This window comes from Amphiprion ocellaris, chromosome 11, assembly GCF_022539595.1.
Source record: "Amphiprion ocellaris isolate individual 3 ecotype Okinawa chromosome 11, ASM2253959v1, whole genome shotgun sequence".
Taxonomy (NCBI): Eukaryota; Metazoa; Chordata; class Actinopteri; family Pomacentridae; genus Amphiprion; species Amphiprion ocellaris.
The window spans coordinates 17728258-17748928 of NC_072776.1; the positions used below are offsets into that span (position 1 = coordinate 17728258).

Here is a 20671-nt window from a genome sequence, read left to right on the forward strand (position 1 = left end):
TAAAGTGAATAACATTGATTATCCCATTACAATGGTACCTATCAAGGGGTGGGATATATTAGCAAATGAACAGCAAGTCAGTTCTTTCAGCATGAAAAATGGCCAAGCATAAGGATCTTAGCAAGTCTGACAAAAGCCAAACTGTAATGGCTAGATGACTGGGTCAGAGCATCTCCAAAATGGCAGGTATGATTAGTTAGTATCTTCCAAAAGTGGTCCAAGAAAGGACAACTAGTAAAGGTTGACAGGATCATGGGTTGATGCATGTCGTCCGATCACACAGAAGACCTACTGTAGCACAAACCGCTAACAAACCTTAATGCTTGCTGTAAAACAAAGGTGTCAGAACACATATTACATTGGAGCTCACTGTGTATAGGGCTGTGTAGCTGCAGACTGGTCAAACAACCCATGCTGACTCCTTTCTTTTCCGTCTGGTGGGCAGCGAGTGTTTAAGCAGAAGTGTGATTCACTGGGCAATGTTCTGCTGGGAAACCTTGGGTCCTGGCACTCATGTGGATGTTAGTTTGACACATACTACCTACCAAAACATTGTTGCATACAACATGCATCTGTTCCTGACACCAGTATTTCCTGATGGCCATATCCTCATTTACAGGATAATGTGTCCTACCTCACTGCAAAAATGTTCAGGACATGAGAAAGCATTCAAGGTGTTGACCTGGCCTCTAAATTCCCCACGTCTCTGATCAAGTCGCTGTTTGAGGTACTGAAAAAACAAGTCAGATCCACTGAGGCCCCACCTCACAACTTCCAGGGCTTAAAGTACCTGCTGCTAGAGCTGATGGAGGCCTGGGTGAGACAGCTGAAAAGTCTGTCACGATAAACTTTTTTAAAGCTGTAAAAGATCAAATGTTTATATGCACTAAATATTTTAGCCTATTTATGAAGATAGACAGGTTAGGGGTGGGTTATATAGGTGAAAATTACATCACGATAAAATGTTTTATTTCATTCAATGCCAATAATCATGATAATATCATAATGACCTCATTTTATTAATGACCAGTATAAAACATCTAAATTGTAGCTTGTTTTCTCGGAACTTCCTCCACTCTAGATAAAGTTAGCAAAGTGCCATCTGTAGGAAGTGCTTATGACCTGGGACAACATAGCATGGTCCAGCCACACCAAGAAGCTTTCTGAAGCCATTTCTAACCACACTGAGCATATCTTTAACAGTGCAGTATGCTACTGTGTGGGTCATGTCCTTGTACTGTTTGAATGTTTTGTCATACAGTATTGTTGGTGAGCACCTCTCCGTTGTGGACCCTGAGCTGTTTCTAGAGATGTGGGTTATGACTGGCTGCATGTTGCCTGCTTCCAAGGTTGGAGGTGGTTAAGGTGATACAATAAGTTTGTTGCATTCACACCCTTGGTCTGAACATTTTTTCTGCACAGTTTTCCACCCAGCAGTGTTCTGGTCTTGGTCGGACTTTAATACAAAACAAAAACTACCATATCAACTAGCTGATTTGTTGTCTTTTTAATGCACAACTGCCTCTCTGCCTGCACTGATTTTCTCACTCTGCTTCTGTGGTTGTATCGACCAAACAACAATTTCTTAAATGACCTTTTGTTTGCTTCTTACTCATAGCATGCTTTATTATTAGGGACATGATAGGCTGTTCGTTAGCCAAGGAGGGAGCACAGCTAGTGTTTGTTTATGCTAGTGTTTGTTTGTTTTAAGTGAAATTTGCAAACATACTATTGAACATTTTGTTATATCTATTAATGAAATGTCTATTGATCTATACATACTGTCATCACTTTGTTCAGGCCTATGTTGATCAGTGTAAATAAGGTTCAGTCCTCAGGTGCAGCAACTGAAATTGGCCTTAAGAACGAAACTGAACTAAGTGAAATTACAGCAACTGCTCACAGCGGTAGTTTAGCTAGCGTTAATCAGTTAGTAGGATTCAGCTTGGGCAAGAGGTGCTAAAATATGCACAGATTTATGGTCCCTGTAATTAATGTGTCTTAGATTAAAGTGTCCAAGAAATGTCATGTATTGTCCTCTTGCTAGCAGCTTCCATGCTGGCACAAAGGCTGATCGAGAAAGAAAGCAGGCAGAGCAGCCGTGAGTCAGCCAGAGCCAGCCCCCTGCCTCATGCTGAAATCAGAGAAACCACAAGAATGTAACAGCTTCTGTTATTATCCCTCCCTGCTGCCTCGCAGCCTGATGGCCTGCCCCAGAAAATAGCGGTGAGGCTGCCTGTTTCTCTCACTCACACACATACATGCACACACATGTACACGCACACATATACAGTCTTGTTCTCATGTTCTCCCTGTCCTCTCGTTCTCATCTCTGACACACACAAACACACACTGATTTCTCTCAGGGTATGGCTGTCCATTTTGCTTGCTTTCTTTCTGCACACACAGATACTGTATATAAGCTCATACACACACACAGGACCTGACAAAATTGCACAGCCTGCAATCTGTTTTTCCCTCTGAGAATCACTGCAAACGATAGACAAATCCAGACACAGAACGCCCACAGAAAAACCAATTTGATGCACAGTACATAACTAACCAGTTGACACACAGTAAAACAGAGCAATATATTGAAAGACGGACAAACTGTTAGAATGTGCAACATATTGGCCTGAGATTCAGCATCTTTCTATTAGCATGAGTTTCCAGGGATCCTGAATGTGCTGCTACTTACTTCTGTTCAAATTTCAAAAACAAGTAAATTGAGTTAAAGCTTATACTTGAGAGGGTAAAATAAACTATTTGACAAAATAACAAAAATGTTTTTACTACAGATACCACTGCCAGTTATAGTGTCGTAACAATGACGAACAACATTGTTATATGGTAAATTTACAGTAAACAGCCGTACAGTACAATCAGTACATTTGTATGACAGATGCAGCTTACAATAAGTTCGTTCAACCTCCACACAAACAAGAGTTTCTTTCCTCAAATTGAAGCTGCACAGTTGCATGTATAATATTGACTTCTGTCCAGTAAAGGCCTCTATGCATCACTCCATGACTCAGCAATTCCTAAAAAAACTTTTTAGTGATAACTGCCCCGTAGCCTTGTTTCACAGCCTCCAACACGGACAGAGCTCTAGCAGTTACTACAAATAGTTGACTGTCTATACCTCCAAGCCAACATACAGTAAGATCAGAAGCTGCCTAACTCAACTCACCTCCTTGCCGTAGTTGTGTTATCCAGCTATAAAGCAAAGACCTCTAACGTTGCTGAGGTTTAGTGACTATTACCTGGCAGCAGTGCTAGTTTTAACACTGCACTGTTACAGTGGTCACTTTTAAATCCTATAGTTGAAATTAAGCACTTAAATCTTGGACATTTATATGTTTTGATCATATATTGAGTCACTGTTCTTAAATTTTAATTCTCCATTGAGCCTGTTGATTTTCTGAAATTATATATATATTTTTATGATAAGCCCTTAAACCTGGAATCTGGAAAAGAAATCTATAACATTACCTGCTCCATCTGTCTGTTCAAGCAATGCCTTTTAGACATTCAAATATAGATCATTTTCTGTAGTGGTTCTGGCAATATTCCAAAAAATAATGTTAGAAGAACCTTATTATGCTTATTAATACAATTATATAGATCACCTAGCCCACACATGCACTCTAGATCTCCCTTGCGCCTGGTAATTCAAAGTTGTTTGCCTCTGCCCCTGATAATTTTATTCTATTAGATATCTGTTTGAAATTTTGTCACAATTAGCATATGACATCTGGAGTTATGGACAAAAATGTGTTTTGAGAGGTGACAATGATCTTGACCTTTAACAACAAAATTCTAATCAGCCCTTCCTCAAGGCCAAGTGAATGCATATGTGAAAGAAATTCCCTCCAGGCTTTCAAGAGATATTGCATTCACTAGAATCGGACAGATGGATGGACAGCCTTAAAACATAATGCCTCTGGCCTCAGCTGTCACCAGCTTGGAGGCATAAAAATGAATCTGAAAACCTTTGGAAGATGTCAACCGTTTTAGTTGCAATATATCTATCATCACAAAATGATCCTAGAATTAGGCCTTCATTTACTGTGAAAAATTTAGCTTGCGGAAAGGCTGATTCCTACGCTCAGGCTGTGAATTCAAGTTGTGAATGGTTGGGGCAGCCCAGATATCAACCAAGGAGAACAACAGCTTACGCATGTTGTTGGCCCTTTCCTTCTTGCTCGCCTCACTGCATCATCTTGCATGCAGTGACAACATTTTCACAGCCCACATCTACATTTGGCACTCGTCTGCTGGCTAAAACAGGGGAAATTATGGAGAGACAGAATTTACAAACAGCTTTGTCTTGGTCAAGCTGGTCGTGTGGAATATGATTCAAGACCAATAAGGATAAAATGAAAGGAGAGAAGGGTTGGAAGGAAAACAGGGCTGACAGTAAAGAAATCGGAAGCAGTATGAAATAAAAACAGCAGTACTAATGTCCTATGTTTTCAGTCTGCTCTTTATGTCCTTGTTTGAGTTGGATACAGAATCGCTTTGCGCTTCCTCCACACATCTCCAAGCAAAACAAGCAGCGGATAAAACTAGGTTTTACCATGTAAACTGTTGATGTTCCAGAAATAACCCTGTCAAGTGCCACACAAAAACACACTGCATGTCTGAAAACTACAGCAGGAAACTAAAGATTAAAGACATGGTAACCAATATAAGACGTTCTATTTCTTGTTTTTTATGCCATGATGGAACCAATTCCAAAGTTTCAGTCTTATGTCAAAAACAATGAAATCTTCAATGCAATTCTCACAACAGGGACACAGCAGAAAAGAAGTGCCATCCATTTTTGGATCTGAACCACTGTTCTTAAGCAACTGTGTCCTTTGACCTCCTGAGGTATTCAAGGCTCTTTAAGCAGCTGTTTCAAAAGGCAGACCTGAGGATCTGAAGTCGACACATATATACACACACACGCTGGGCTCATTTGCACAAGCAGCAGGTTAAAATGAGCACGTGGCAATAGGTCTAGAACTGAGGACATCGCAATATACCTTTAAGAAATAGTGCATGTATGTGTAAAGTAGGGTATGTCTTGTTGTGCATATGCATTTCGGGGGAGAAAAGGTAGGATGATAGCAAAGGAAAGGACAAGCCAAAACACGAACTGGAGCATAACTACTGAGTAAAAAGTCAGGAGCCAGCTGTACTCACATACCTGAGGAGCATAAAGATGGGGGCAGGGCTGCAGTGGAGAGGAATCCTCTCTTTCAGATAAGAAATGTTGGGATCATATCTTCTGGTGGTAACTCTACAATAATTAAAAAGAATGATTCCTGTGGCAGTGGTGGTCAGACAAGACTGAATATATTATCGTATCCTCATTTTGCCTTTGAAGTATCAGTTTGAGTGCACACCTTTGAGCAAAAATAAATTACTGCTTTAAAATCAAAACAGAAATTCATTTTAGTGCAGCAAAATCATATTTTGTCAGAGCTAACCAAGGTCTAATTACATTTCTTGTATGTGTTTTAAAAATTAAACCCCTAGACTGTTTGTCTAAACTAAAAAGATGATCGTAAAAAAAAGTCAGATGTTTGGGCAGCAGCCATTTTAGATGGTTAAGATGGTTCCAAAACACCAGAGATTTAGGACACATTGGTCCCTCAAAGTATCGTTTTAAATATGCTATTCATACCGTCACTGGTTCTGAAGTCACCTGCAACAATTGCAGCTTGATTTCTGGTAAAAGGAGCAAACGGAGTAGTTGTGAAAACTCTACCTGGCAGAAGAAAAACAGCCCTATTGTCAGAGAAAGGCAAAGAAGGTGAATGGGGAGAGTGAAAGAATTCAAGATGAATCTTGGGCAGACATTCACTAAAGAGAGAGAGGTCTAGGACTTGAGATGGTACAAAACTGCCTTGCAGTTGGCATTACTTCTACTAGATCAGCAAGTAACAAAACCTGCTTACTTATTAATACAACCAGATGTTTATTCTGCCTTTATGATAGCACAGAGATCAGGGTTTCTATTTGCTGAAAAGGGCAAAAAGTTGTCAGATGCAGCTGTACCCCATATTTGCAATTGCTGTACTAAAGTTTGTTTATACCTCAAAACACTTACACAACAGTCTAAACTACAGTCCACACAACCTGACCTGAGCTATGTCATGTCAATGTGTTCAATGTAATCCAAAAAAGGTGCAAATCACAGATGATAAAGTTTATGTACATGTAAGCAAATCAATATCAGCCACAGTTAAATGAATGAATGATGTTCAGTGACTGAGCAGAAACAAATGCCAGAGATCACTTCGGATATCTAAGGTTTAGTTTCTTGTCAAAACATTGTTTTGCAAGTTTTTTAGGAGTAGCATACATGCTCCTTTAGGAAAAATACTGCTATTCATGAATGTAACCAATGAGGTCAAACATATAGCATAGCTTTACATATTACATCTGCCCATCAATGCCAGGTCCCTTTTCCCCTTCGTTTTCCCACCTGTGCAGCTATCCTGTAATTTTCTTTCCATTCCCCTATTTATCCCATGACCATCGTTACGTCTACCCATCTCATGCCTACTGATCATCAATGCCTGTGTTAATCCTTTAATGTCTTTATGTTGCGCTCTCTTAATCCAACCATTGGCACGCTAGCTTGGTCTATCTCACAGCCACTAAACTATAATCTAGCTAGCTTTATCCCCTGGCTCCTTTGGCATAATCTTGTCCTGCATTTTTCAGAAACTGGGTTAGAACACACAAGTGACTCATAATAGGGCCGATAAAGGATGATGAATTACAACAGATATCTAGAGCCACTCTTTATGTTGCCAAGGCCTACAGGGATGTAGGCTAGTGGAGTAAAAGGTCAATTTCTCTTTATGAATCAGAACAATTTGAGTCATTTTGTAGAGGGTCTCCTGAAACTGTTTATCATATGTTTCCAATGCATTCATTCCCCACATTAAATTAAATACAGAGCTTGTCCATTCCATACAACAAAAAGGGGTTACATTTTGTTAACTTGTTTCATGTTGATGCCATCTTATATGCCCTTTTCTTTGCCACATCTTCATATGACCTCTTCTTTTAGCTTTTCTGAGAGAGACATTTAATAAGAAGCTTTATCTTACTGCTCCCAATGGGAAATAAAAAGAACAGTTCTTTTTAACATTCTGGTTGACCTGTGATGATACAACATGACTGCCACAGGAAACCTTGTTCTGGTTTCATACATATAGACTTTGGCTTAGATTTATATAATATTAAGACTTTGGATAGGTCTAAACATATTATGTACAAAATGAAACTAACTTTCCTGATGTCTAAGTAAACAGTGACTTTTTTTTGGCCTTGCCATCACAATCATCAAGCTACCCAGCTCTGTTCACTCCGGCAGTAAACGTTTTCTTTTTTGAGGTGTTAAACAGTAAAAAGGATGTCAATAAATTACATTAATGACATTGTAGATACAGATAAAAGATATGAGATATGTTTTTTGAGATGCAGACACAGAAATAGTTGAAACAAAGACCCTAAAATGGGAGGAGGATCATAAAGACACAGAGGAAATGGTGCTGAAGATAAACAGTCAGCAGTTGCCTCTGTTTTGGAAGATAAAAGGTTCATGGGAAAGTGTTTGTGTGGTCAACAGTGACGCTTCTACCAGCATTCCCTCCACCCACATCACTGAGTTCTGTCACACCAACGAGCTGGCAGGGAAAGACCAATGACAAGCAAGAGGTGATCACAAAAAGATTACACTGTAACAATTTTTTTTTTTGGTTACATGTACTTTGTAAGGAGAAAAAAGTGTTGTTTTGTGGCAATTATTTTGGTATGCCAAGTCAGTATGATGGTGTGGCCTGAGTAACTATTTAGGCGTCAAATAAATCAGTGCGTATCTCTGTGGAAGAGCAATATTATAGCTAACACTACAGACATCCCTACAATAAAAAAACAATGCCTGTCCTCAACCTTTTACAGCAAAAGAGATTTCCAAGAATCCGTCAAGCTAATCAAATGTGCAAAGCCCAACACTGTGCCACAGTTTAAAAAGACAGTAACCAAGTCAGTGTTTCCCATTAACGACAATGACCTGTTTTTGATAGAGGCTGAGATACTGGCATTATTGATATGAGTGGACTTGAAGGCTTATTGCAACAACTGATGACTGTGATCATCAATTAATCTTCTGATTATTTTACAAACAAATGTCCCAAAACCCAAAGATCTTTACTCAGTCAAGACAAGAAAAATCTGCAAATTCACAGATCTGAGAACAAAACATCCATTGGATATATACATTGTTTTAAATGATTAATCATTTATCAGAATATTTTCCAATTAATTTTCTCTCAACAAGCTAATGGAGTAATTGTTGCAGCTCTACAGGGCGTGTGTGTGTGTGTGTGTGTGTGTGTGTGTGTGTGTGTGTGTGTGTGTGTGTGTGTGTGTGTGTGTGTGTGTGTGAAGAAGTAGGAGGCCTCTATCTAGATCCCTTATGACTGGATAACATGCTTTTTCAACTAATCAAACCATTATGACTGCCCACTAACTGAGAACACCATTACCATAATGTGCAGTTTCATCTGATTAGTTATGCATGATCCAGATACACCAACGCTGGACACACAGAGAGTGAGAGAAGAAAAGATAAAGAAAGGAGGGGGTGGAAGAGGTGACCCTGGCCTGACAACATTTTATCTAAAATAAAAACCAAAAATGGACAAAAAGCATTCAGAAAGATTTCTCAGTAAAGGAATTGTAGCTACTACAAACTCATGTTTCATGGAAATCTGAGTCATTTTTCTCAGATATTGCCCATGCTCACGACTTGCTAGAACCTTCTCATGCACACATGAAGAATCACTGCAATTAAATGTTGTTCATTTGTAAATCAAACAAGGTTTTTGAATTTGCTGGAATTGAATTCATCTAGACCCAATCCAAAAAGGCATTGTTATTTTTGTCCTAGAGTTCACAGGCAGAAATGAATTATTTTTTGTCTCTGCTTGAAACTTTAAAACTAATCTAAACATGTGAGTCGTCTCCCTTGCGTCACAATGATATTGAGGCAAGATGCTAAAATCCAGACTGATTCCTCCATATTTGATAGTCATTCTTTGCAGCAAATCAAAACTAATGTGTCACTATTATTATGGCACTACTTTCTTTCCATTTTGGAAGTCTCGATCTGTCAAGGCACCTTTATCCTGGCATTCTGTTGCTGTGGTATCTTGCACCGAATAAACACAGCTGTGTTTGGAGCTTGGGAGATGATTTTTGCCAAGGAGTCGTGCCATATCCGCCCCAGCAACAGACCACTAACTAGCTGCCTTTCTGAGAGCTATCTGGCTAGATATTTGTGTAAATGGATTGCTGTTTGGCTGCTTCCCTTAAATACTGCCAGTCAGACAGACTAAAAGAACCATGATGGACAATGATGGTGATGGTGTAAAGGGATGGTAACTATTTTGCCTCTCATAAGCAGCTATTACCTGTCTTGTACTAACTAATTGCAAGATCCACAACATTTAAGAAATAAGCTGGCACAATATCACAAACAACTTGGCAACAGCCGGTTCGGTGCACTGCCACTGTAAACCGAAATGGCCGATGTCTGTCCATCAGTGGCTAAACCTGCAAGTTTCCTAACAGCAAACAGGGCTGTGAGCTTTCAAAATGGTTATAATGCAATGGACAGGCAGCTGGTCCTCTTGGTTAAACATGAACAGGCTGTTCTTTGAAAGGGCTGTCAGCAACAGTCAGCAAAGGTCACAGAGAGTTGGCTTTACTCAAATAAAGACGAGAACCTTATGAGGACTCTTAAAGCTAAGTGCTATTCAGCTTGAATATTTGAGTCTTAATTCCAGTCATTAATTTGAGTATGGCATTAAAGTAGTCCACTTGGTACCACAAAACTGAGAATAAATGAACAACTGGATATATGGATTCAAAAAGAGTTATGCAAAGCTAAAAGCAAAACTTTGTTCCTAGGCTTTTTTTGATAGTATTTCTGGCAATGATTCCAAGCCTACCAATGTGTGATATGCAAATGCTAGCATCTTTAAAGCCTGATAATGTATCTTGCCTGCAGCACCAAGCCTGCACTCCTCTTACCAACACTGTCAGTTAACACCAATACTAAGCTGTCAGCACTACCGAGCACCATGCTGAGAGGGAGGGTGTGCCTTTCCAATGCAGAGACTAACAAGAAATAAGCTGCCAGACAAAGATAGAGAGAAAAAGGAAAAGCAGAAAACTCAAAGCAAAGACATGAGAAGCAGACAAGAATGGAACAAATGTTGGAAAGACTGAGGGTCAGACAGACTGCAGCTAAAGATGACATCCTCCTGAACTGACATGGCAGTGAAACAACACAGAAAAACAGCAATAAGACCCGCAATACCTCACATACATAATGAAATGAATTTTAGTCAGTTTTATCCGTTTCTGCACATGACCCACTAAACATTTACATCTTGTGTAACAGAGAATCATTAAACACACAGTTTTTCACACAGTCTCTCACATTTTGTGCTTCTAGCCCATCCCACAACGTATACACATTTACACCTTTCAAAGAACAATGGCTGACCTTTGACCCGTCTGCTATGTAGGCCGGTTTATGATGTTTAACCAAGAGGTTGTCAACTTTATGTATCTTCCAGATAGTCGTGAAACCTGTGGAGATCTATGTGCCAAAATGGGATGATTATAAATTACCAGTGGGAGGTCCAAGGATGCCAAAGTGGACAAGAATCTGCTGCATCTCCTACCTTCAGACACTGACTGAAGCAACTCGTCATTTCCTTTCTGTTATCAACCAACATAATATTCTGAACATGAGTAAGTATGGATGCAAATACAAGCAAAAATCAATTACTCTTAAATTTGAGCAAGTTGCCGTGGTAACTGATGATAGGCTACTACCTAACTCCAACCTTGTTTCTCCCTCGGGAACCCCCTGCCCTCTGCTAGCAGGTGCAGTTTATCCAAATTGCCCTTGCCACACCTGTGCCCCTTCTTTCTTCCTCCCTCTGTCCATATCCTCTCCTTACTTCTTACCATCTACTCGTGCTCTCTCTGTCTCATATCCACATTTCTGTTGTACACCACATTGATGGCAGGTTCAGGTGCACTGCTCAAGCGAACCAGGGCTAGTGCCTCAGGCAATTTATTCTTCACCACCTGAGTCCATCCACTTCTAAAATCCAGGACTGCTTTAGGTTTGGGCAGAGTAAAGGAAAGACATTTCAAGTTCAACTCAGGATTCTCCTCAGCACACCATTTATGAATATATAATGTGCATAAAAATAAAAAGGATAAGAGTGCATTTTTATTTCATGAAAACAAACTTTGCTCAGCCTTAGTTAGTCAAATTAAAATACCAACAGTGCCAAAGCAGAGTCTGAAATCCCTCTGTATGTTCTAGCTATCAGAGACAGGATTCCTTTCTTTATCAAGGTTTGTGCATTGGAAGAAATCTAGATATTTTACCCCCTTAACTTTACAATTGTTGAGCACAAAATCCAATTCTGCAGAGTTTTACTGGTGCTTTCAGAGTGGTTTCAACAGCAATAACAAATGTGTATGTGTAATTGCACAATGATAATTATAACTTTGACATCTTGCTACCTGTACTTGATAGCAATACCAGCATTATTTAGCTGTAAAGTTACATGCCATTTACAAAACTAAGGACAAGACAAGCCAACAAGTCTGTGCCACATACTTTTCAGACAGGTCTAATGCGAAATAATCCTTGCAACCGCAGCTTAACAAATGATATGGAGCAATCAACAGCCTGGAATGGTGTCCTAAATAAAAATGTGCAGCATGACAGGCCTAATTCCCAAGATAAGTAGTTCAGCTCCAGCAAACCATCAGCCTCAGACAGGGATTCCCACATGCATCTGGGTCAAGACCAACCACAAACATTAGCTCAAACGCATTTCTCTATCCTCTATCTGTTAGGTATTTTTGTTTAAATGGATTTCTTCAGAAAGAATTACTGTAGAAATGCGCCTGTCAAAATATTTAATGGTGCCCAAAAGGTAAAATGACAAGATATACAGAGTATGTCATGTGGTTGGGGGTGTGGAGGGCTTCTGTTGTTCCCTTCAGAGATCCCTGGGGATCCCCAACCACACTTACGGGGCTACTTTGTTTTGGAGAACATCAAACCCACCAAAGAGAATTCATTCATAATTCTTTGCTTTGCTGCTCCGAACTGAGATCCCATTCAGGGCCAATTGTGACATGACTCTCAAGTCATTTTTCAGCTTTGATCGCGAAAAGGGCTAGAAAGAGCCTGGGGAGTGAGGCACAGAGGCTAGACAAACAGGACAGAGCAGGGTCCATATGATCTGAGCAGCGGCAACAGACTGGCGAGCAGCAGGCAGCAGAGGAACCGACTGCGACCCAAAAGATGTGGCACGGATGGTGGAGGATTACGTCATCGAAAAAAAGGAGGACGCCTCATCAAAGCAAACCCTCACATCCATTACTTAACAGCTCATAATTAACAGCTTTTCGGCCAGCACACCGTCTCTATCACTGAGTTCGCCAAGAAAAGGAGAAAAAAAACGAACAATCATTGATGCGACCAAAAGCAGGGTCTCACAAAGCGGCTTATCCACGCAGGCCCCCCTCTCGGGTGACATTTCTAGAATGTGACATGAACATGAGAGCAGCTGTAACAAGCGCTGCTTCACCAATTATTTAGCAATGAATGACAAAAAAAAACACAGCCAACTCTGTACCCACTGTGCCTGCTGAGCCTTCACGCTATATGTTAAGATAAACACATTTGCTCAGTCAAACAACGCTTGCGCCGAAACAACGCAAATCACACAATAATCGCTAATTAATTGCTATTACGTGATAAAAGCATTTTAAAGCTGCCTTCGTAACGTAACTGTCGCCACACTGAACGCTAACTGGACTCCGTCATTAAAGGGCTTATTGTACACTGCCCAATGAATGAGCCAATAACGACCTTTTTAACTTATTTATATAAATATGTCGAATTCACTGAGCAGAAACAAAGTTGTATTGATTCAGTTAACATTTAAATGCACATTATTACTGCGCACATTGAATTAGCTCTTGTTTCGCAGCTACGCAAAGTAAGCTGCGAGATATTGAATGGGCTAAGAAACAGCTAGCTAACAAGCAGGCTACACAACCACTGGCTATTAAGGTTATGAAATAAAATACATATTTAGTTTTTTCATTTCGTTTTTTGGGGTGCCGTTCAATTGGGTGCAAGTGTAAATACAAAGCGGCTCATTTGGGAGAGCGTTATACCGGTGTTATTTCGCAATATTCGCCGTTTTAGCTGTGAGGGGAGCAACTTGGATAAAAGTGACAGCGCTAAGCTAGCTAGCTAGCTAACGTCAGTTGGCAGTAAAAACTGGTGGCCTGTGAATGAGCGTCTTTCTTACCGTCATAAACTGCTCCAGGGGCGTCCAGTTTTTAAGGAATATAATTTTAGCTGTATGAGGAAATGGTTTGTGTAGGGGCGATATAGCCCGAACATCCAAGATCAGTTCACCCACTGCCGATGAAACCCGAGCATCATCACTATCACCGTCTTCATCAGTACTCGGAGTTCGGCGCTGCTTCACACACATCCATCCAGCAGAGCGGGGCCTCCTCCGGGCTCGACCATGCGACTGGCTCCTCGGCGACGACGGATAATCCACAAGACAGGAGCCCCCGCAGCAACCATTGGCTAGACGCGGCGACTAGCAGTCATTTCAGGTCGACAGAACGAGAAATATAATCCCACGTATGCGTCGAAACAAAGAATACGCGAAGAGCAAAAACGGCTAGGCGTGGAAAATATTGTACATCAAATCACAATACAGGCAAATGTTGCGTTTCTGACTTCTCCAACATGAGGTTGTCCGTTGTTGTCAGCATTCCCTGCTCTCTCTGCAGCTGCTTTGCCTGCCTGTCTGCTTTGCAGCACAGCAGCGATCAGTACACCGACGTAATGGCGCAAAGCGAGCGCACAGGGGCGGGGCCACGGGGCGGGAGGCGCGCTGTTTGTTTTTGAGCGCACCCAGGTACGTAGAGCTGCTGTAAAATCTAATTCCCACATGCTGCATTGACAGTTTTCGTATGTCAGCCAAATACTGCCATTCACTCAATATCTGTCAAGAGCTGACAAAGGTTTGTTACCATTATCATAATACGTGCTGTAAAATGTATGAAAATGTGCTGAATAATTTAACAGCAGGTGGAGTATGTAACCCTAACATATTGCAGAATGTAAAAATCACTTAAATTTTTCATAAACTGGAAAAATAAGATATCACAGCTTTAAATATTTATTTCATACTAAAAACATTGGGCTTCCTGTATCACAGAATAATCTGCATAACAGAAAATTGGGGAGCTGCATGCGCAATATATGGTTCCTTCTGCAGACCTTAAAAGTATTTGGATGCTCTAATGTGGCAAATGCATTACCTATGGTGCAAATTACACTCATAAAAATAAATGAATTGTGAAAATGAATTTATACTCATTTTAAAAGGCCCTAAAAATGGAAAATTATATCAAATCGAAGAGGAAGGGGCAGTGGGAATGTGTGTCTGATACCATGACCTAATGCAAAAATACATTTTATTTTATTTTATAATATTCCAAATGCATTTCCAAATTGTGATATATTTTCATTTGTTATTTTTAAAGAGCTCTTTCTTCAGGAGTGATTGTTTGTATATGCAGCCCTGCGACAGACTGGCGACCTGTCCAGGGTGTCCCCTGCCTTCACCCTAAGCCAGCTGGGATAGACTCCAGCTTACCCGCGACCCGAATGAAGATTAACCGGTGCATAGATAATGAATGGATGGATGGATGGATGGATGGATGAACGGATGGATGTTTCTTCAGAAGTCAGAATTTCAGAATAAAATCAGCGTGACTTTAAAATGAATCTAGTTATGAATATTCTTCTTAAAAGCATAAGAAAAAAACACCCACTACCTCCCATTCAGGCCGAATGAATCTGTAGCTCGTCATTCATGAATATTGTAAAAGAAAGATAGTCCCAAACTATGAAACTGGTAATGTGGGCTGTACTGACCTCAAGTGGTTCATCCAAAAACATGCTACAGAGCGACAAACAATGGGCCTGTGTGCAGATAACTCAGTCGGGCCCCTACAATGAAGTAAGCAGATGAAGCAGAGTGGTGAGAACAAGACAATAACCCCAGTGTTGCTGATATGCATGATTCCAAAAGACACTTTGTTGTCAGGGAAATGATGAAGTAGACTTAAAAATTCAAAGCTGTTTGACAGGATTACATTACATTCTTTCCAACTTAAAAAAAAAAAAAATCAAAGTTGTATGACCTAATAGGGGATTACTTTTGGAACAACAGTGTCAGTGTCCATAATCTGCTGCATAATCATGGATCTGGAACAAATTCAGCTGCTTGTTCCAGGGCAATAACACAGCAAGGGTGGTTGTTGATGCAGAACAACACTGCAAGCTTGCCTTCTCTTTTACACCACTTCCCTCAGCTTCATGCGTCTGAATCTGAAATTTATCAGAAAAAGTGCCCTCTAGTTTTGATCTCATCCAGTCACACAGTTTTAATAGCTACTTCCATGGTTTGGTCTATCGAAGGACTCTGATGTAAAGAGAAAAAGTGTCTGCGTAGGTCTGTCTGCAACATTATTAATTACATGCTTCTATATTTAGTTCAGTCCACAGGGTACAAGATTGGTAATATAATTAAAACACCCTATCTAAACCTTGTTAATAAGCAGACAGCTGACCTCGGGGAATCTGAGCTATATGATGAGTTCTGAGTCGCCATAAGATGCATATTAAGATTATTATCACTTAACAGTTTAGTTGGGGTCATTCAAATAATGGGTCCTTAGAGTGTCGCTCTCTTAAAAGGGTCTTTTTTCTGATCTGTGATGAATACAAGAACATTGCCGTTCATTGTTTGTGAGCACAATTCCATGACTAACAGAAGAAAGATGGAAGCGTTGTATAAATTTACTTGGAAAATACTGTGTTAGTCAGTTTCACATCATGATGTCTAATTAAAGTGCGTGCACTGTGGTCTGTCCTGCTGTGAGGGACGGTTCCATCTTTTGCCAGACTTCCATACTTCTGCAAAAAACACAAACAGTAGAGTTACAGCGTATTTCCTTTCTATCATAATGGGTTTTCCTGTCCTTCACTGACTGGTGACACAGCTGCAGATATGGTAAATGAGGATGTTGGTGTTTGTAGATTCTTTAACAGCACTGAATAACAATGAGTTGCCATTTCTCTGCAGAAAGTTACAAGAAAGAATTCAGCTGAGCATGCGAACACACAAAAAAAAGCTCAAAACTTGTGTTGGATGATACTGAATTGTAGTAATTTCATTTTATCTCCAGGAACTGATTTAGTTTTTTTTTTTTTTTTTTTTTTTTTAAAGTAAAATCAGAAATAATGAAGTTCCATGACAGTTTTGTTATACACTATGTGCCTGTTTTAGAAACAGTCTGGCCATTATTCAAGATAAATGTTAAAAACATCTTTGTAAGAATGTAGTTCCAGTGATTGCTGTTCCCATTAAAATTCCTGGATAATCTAGAACACCCAGGAAATAGTTTCTAACAAGAAATGTTGCCCTTTAAATATCCTTTTTAGTGCTGCATTCATTGTGCTTAAATGTGTAGAAACTATTTTCTATTTACCAAATTCCATCCTCCTCCTGCAGGATCCTCATTGACTGTCACTTTGGAGTTGTCACTTGATTAGTTGTTCATTGTTTGTGTTAATGGCATATATTGAGTCAAACTTCTCACATAGTATAATCATGTGTGAAGGTAACTCAGGTGAATTAAAGGTTATACTCCTTACCATCAGTTTAAGCTAATGTGTCTTTCAGATGGCTCCCATTTCAGGTTCACACTATTTGCCCAGCAGAGGGCACCTTCGACCAAACACCTGCACTATTCCAGTGCTCAGTTTGCCATATACTCCCAGCAGTTTATCGCAGATAACAGCCAGCTTGCATTTCAGTCGGTATGTTAAGGTGTTCATTGAGCATACTAATCAGTGGCGTTATATTTTTCTCTTTTGGTTTTAGAAACACACCTACATGTACACTCTATAGCCTTAATATGTTGGTGCTTAACATTTTAAGTCCCTGTCCATAGAGGTGTTGTCAGTCCCTGAGAGTAAAACTGTATTCACTCTTCTATTAACTTAAAATCTCAAAACAGGGGCAAATAAAAACAAAACTACACTAACTATATTAACAACAGAAACCAATACATGTATGCAAGGAAATGTACTGTTATTTTATATAATGGGTGAACAGAATATACATTGAACTTAACAGGTTTTAAGTATTATGACCCTTCCTTATTATTTCACTGTATCCTGCAGATAAACTATCTGAGTTTACTGTTCTACAGTTTGGGATTCATGAAACACAAAACCAACAATTAGTACATGAGGGTTGGATATGTCTATGAAAAATGTGTTCACTCGTTGGGCCTGGTTTTGCAACAAAAAAATTTCAGGGACCTAGTCTGCCATTCTTAAAACAATTTATTCACAGATACGCATAACTTACAGTCGATCATTACAGCTGTCCAGGTGACATCTACAGAAAAAGCTGTCTTTCACCCTCTCTCTTCTTTCAGCAGAGCGAGGATCCCTTCCCTCCTGGATGTGTATGGTGTATGTTTCAGTTGAAGGATGTGAGCGGGAAACAAGTTCCCACTGGGAGCATACATCTCCTCTCCTTTCTGCCCCATCAGTGAGCGCAGTGTCTTGTTTCTAGACAGAATTTTATCGTAAAACTCTACCCCTCCTTTGGCATAATCGCGGGACACTCCAGCCGCACGTCGGTCTGAGCTGTTGTCAATCCACTGGCTGACGGCATCTGAGGTGAGGATGTAGGAAACAGCACCAATACCCAGCGCCAGAACGTTTGCAGCTCCACGAAGCAGCACAGGCCCAGTGTGAAGGCCAAACACCTGCTTCAACACCACGCTGTAGACCCAGACCCCACCCAGACAGAATGGGGCGACAGCAGCACTTATAACAGGTCCTCCAGACTGCAAGCGGGCCACCTCTCGTGCGATGGCAAACTTCTGTGCGTCGGTGGAAAACACCAGGGACTCCTTCAGAGCAGAACCGGTTTCACTGCTCCAGTCCACTGTTTTGCCATTGATGAAAATGGTGCGGTTGGTTATTCCACTTGGGTCATCAGTAGTGCTGTTAAAGTTAGCTGGGATGCCAATTTGGGCCCCTGCAGGAAGCCACGGAACACCTGCACCGACCGGATGGAAGCCAAAAGATGCAAAGGCAGAGAAATTCTTGGCGGAGCTGATGCTATAGTCCTTCAACACCTACAAACGAAAACAACAATAAATCAAATTTGGATTTGATGTCACTTTATTCTCCATGAAGTTTAAATTTTATGTTTTGTGACTGGACAATGAACTTTTTGTAGGCTGTAATCTATCAAATGAAATATCTAGATCTTTCTTTTGACTCTTCGTACTTAAAATTGCTGTAAAAATGTTGCGCATGGCCACATGCATTTAATTCAAGTAGCTATTTCCCACATAGATGTTTTTGCCATAATGCAGTTCTTAAAAACAGTTGAGTAGCTGCCAGTTAAGTGTGTTTCTAGGTGTAATGTTACTTTATCTCATCCATACCCTATGCTGACAATTGTAGAGATCATTTTAACTTTACAAAAATTGCTATTTAATGTGACCTTAAGGGGAAACCTCTGCACACACACATACACTACCTGCTGAAAAACCTCCTCCAGCTTTTCAGACAGTGTGACAGGCTCTCCTTTGTACCAGGCTTGATAGAGCTGACGGAAGGACATGTCAGGGCAAACATGGTAGAACATGTTGGCTGCAAAGACCCCACCACAGCTCGCAATGAGCAGCGGAGTCCGGTACTTCTGAAGAAGTACCGTGTACTTCAGGAAACGAGACGCCATGTTGCGTCTCTGTTCTTGATTGATTTTGTGTCAGCTAGCTTCAGTAGGTGACATCTGTGAAGGAGAAAGACACATACACTCATGAGTATACCAAACCTTCAGAGAAACATGATAGTTGTCACGTTGGAAAACCCTGTCGCCATTGATATGTGAATGTATGTGTGAATGGGTGAATAAGAAGTTCAGTGAGAAACATCCTCAGGTCTCTGGTACACTCAGTTCATTACAATGACCAGTCAAAGGCTGTATCTTCACAATACATTGTTAACACGTCCTCAAGGTTAAAGACCCTCTGTGGTCATTGGTTAAACTAGTAAAAGCTCATCTCTGTTTATCATATTCACAATTTTTTCCCATTAAAATACCCCCCCCCCCGCCTTATAATGGCTCAGACCTAACTTCATGCACTTTGCTTTCCCTAACATTTGCAGGAATATGAAATTGCCACTTCTATCTTCACTCACCCTCTCCTACTCACAGCAGCTCAAGCTCACCAGCTCACCTGATTCTACACAAACATTTTAAAAACTATTCTACGCCACACAATTGCAAGTTGTAACAATGGAATAATTCTACCACACATGCTTTGAGGTCTGAGTAGTAACACAGGAAATCAAAACCCCGCACGCTGACAGGATCCATTTTGTTTGTTATGTAATAAACCCTAAAAATCTTTCCCTTTTTGAGACTGTCATCAGTACACTGCAATTTGAAGGTGGAACTGCTCAACCATGGTGTCGACTATTTTGTTCATGATGTACGTTCCAGCATGTAAAAAGATCATATGGAGAGACGAACAGTTCTTGAAGAAAAATGTCAGTGACAGCAGATAAGTGAGAGATCACATAAATACGCAAAACATACAGTTAAAGATATATCAAGTGCATACTGGGAAATAAATCTGAATAATTGACCATCATTTCAAACAAGATTGTGCACAGCATCAGGGTGGGCCTGCAGACTTGTGCTTCCTAGTCTTGAAAGAATATTATGAAACTTATCGTAATAGTCGGACTCTTCTGCTTTTTCGTTTAGGGGTCAAAATTATTTATATAAACGTCCATATCTCTCCTAGGCACGCCCATTTAACATTCTCAGTGCTGGTAGGAAAAGTAAACGAACCCTTGAATTTAGCTACTGAATTCAGTTGTTAAACTTTCTTCTTATGACTCTTCCAGGAGCTCGGTGTTTAGCGTTAGGATACGGTTTGGTCCAGGTTAAGGTAACGGGAAACATATGACGGAGAAAAGATACATCGATACAGGATGTATGCTAACCTAGCAGCACTTGCTAATCATTGTCTGTGTACTTAACGATAGCTGAAACACGTATAAACGACTCAGCAACTGTATAGCATAACTCATATCACTGCAAATCGACAGACTGAACTTGGGAATAATGTTTTACCACACATTATCTGACTTAGCTACATTGCACAATAGCCCGACTGTTACTAACCGAACCATTAAATAAATACCCGCAGCTGAAACCGCTTCGCCTCACTAAATGAAACACAGTGTGGCTGAAGCTATGGCTAAATTGTGGCTAAAGCTTCTGTTTAACCAGAAAACAGTAGTAAACACTCACATGTGCTGTACATCTTTACAAGGACAGTGGACAGCAGCAAAGTTACATGATGTTCGTAAAGTGATGTAACTGTCGTAACAACGTTTTACGACAACTCTTCTTCT

At 40.3% G+C, this 20671-nt stretch overlaps 2 protein-coding genes across 3 annotated transcripts in view; both read right to left on the reverse strand.

Moving 5' to 3' along the window:
• The window catches only part of ptpn4a (protein tyrosine phosphatase non-receptor type 4a), a 76555-nt gene extending 62579 nt beyond the window's left edge, over positions 1–13976 (reverse strand). Inside the window, exon 1 of the mRNA XM_023287193.3 lies at positions 13431–13976. The gene's annotated coding sequence lies outside the window, so the exon portion shown is untranslated. The remainder of the gene's footprint in view (positions 1–13430) is intronic.
• A 329-nt stretch (positions 13977–14305) lies between these two features.
• Positions 14306–20662, reverse strand: tmem177 (transmembrane protein 177). Of its 2 annotated transcripts, XM_035955823.2 has the most exons (4): positions 20568–20662; positions 18780–19034; positions 17589–18369; positions 14306–16126 (listed from the first exon to the last, which is right to left on the reverse strand). In XM_035955823.2, exons 2-3 carry the CDS (start codon positions 18978–18980, stop codon positions 17638–17640), a joined length of 933 nt encoding a protein of 310 aa, XP_035811716.2. In that variant the 5' UTR covers positions 18981–19034; positions 20568–20662; the 3' UTR covers positions 14306–16126; positions 17589–17637. The 2 variants fall into 2 exon arrangements, with proteins under 2 accessions (XP_035811716.2, XP_023142969.2); XM_023287201.3 differs by lacking the exon at positions 14306–16126 and having other exon boundaries at positions 17546–18369.
• Between the last annotated feature and the right edge of the window lie 9 nt (positions 20663–20671).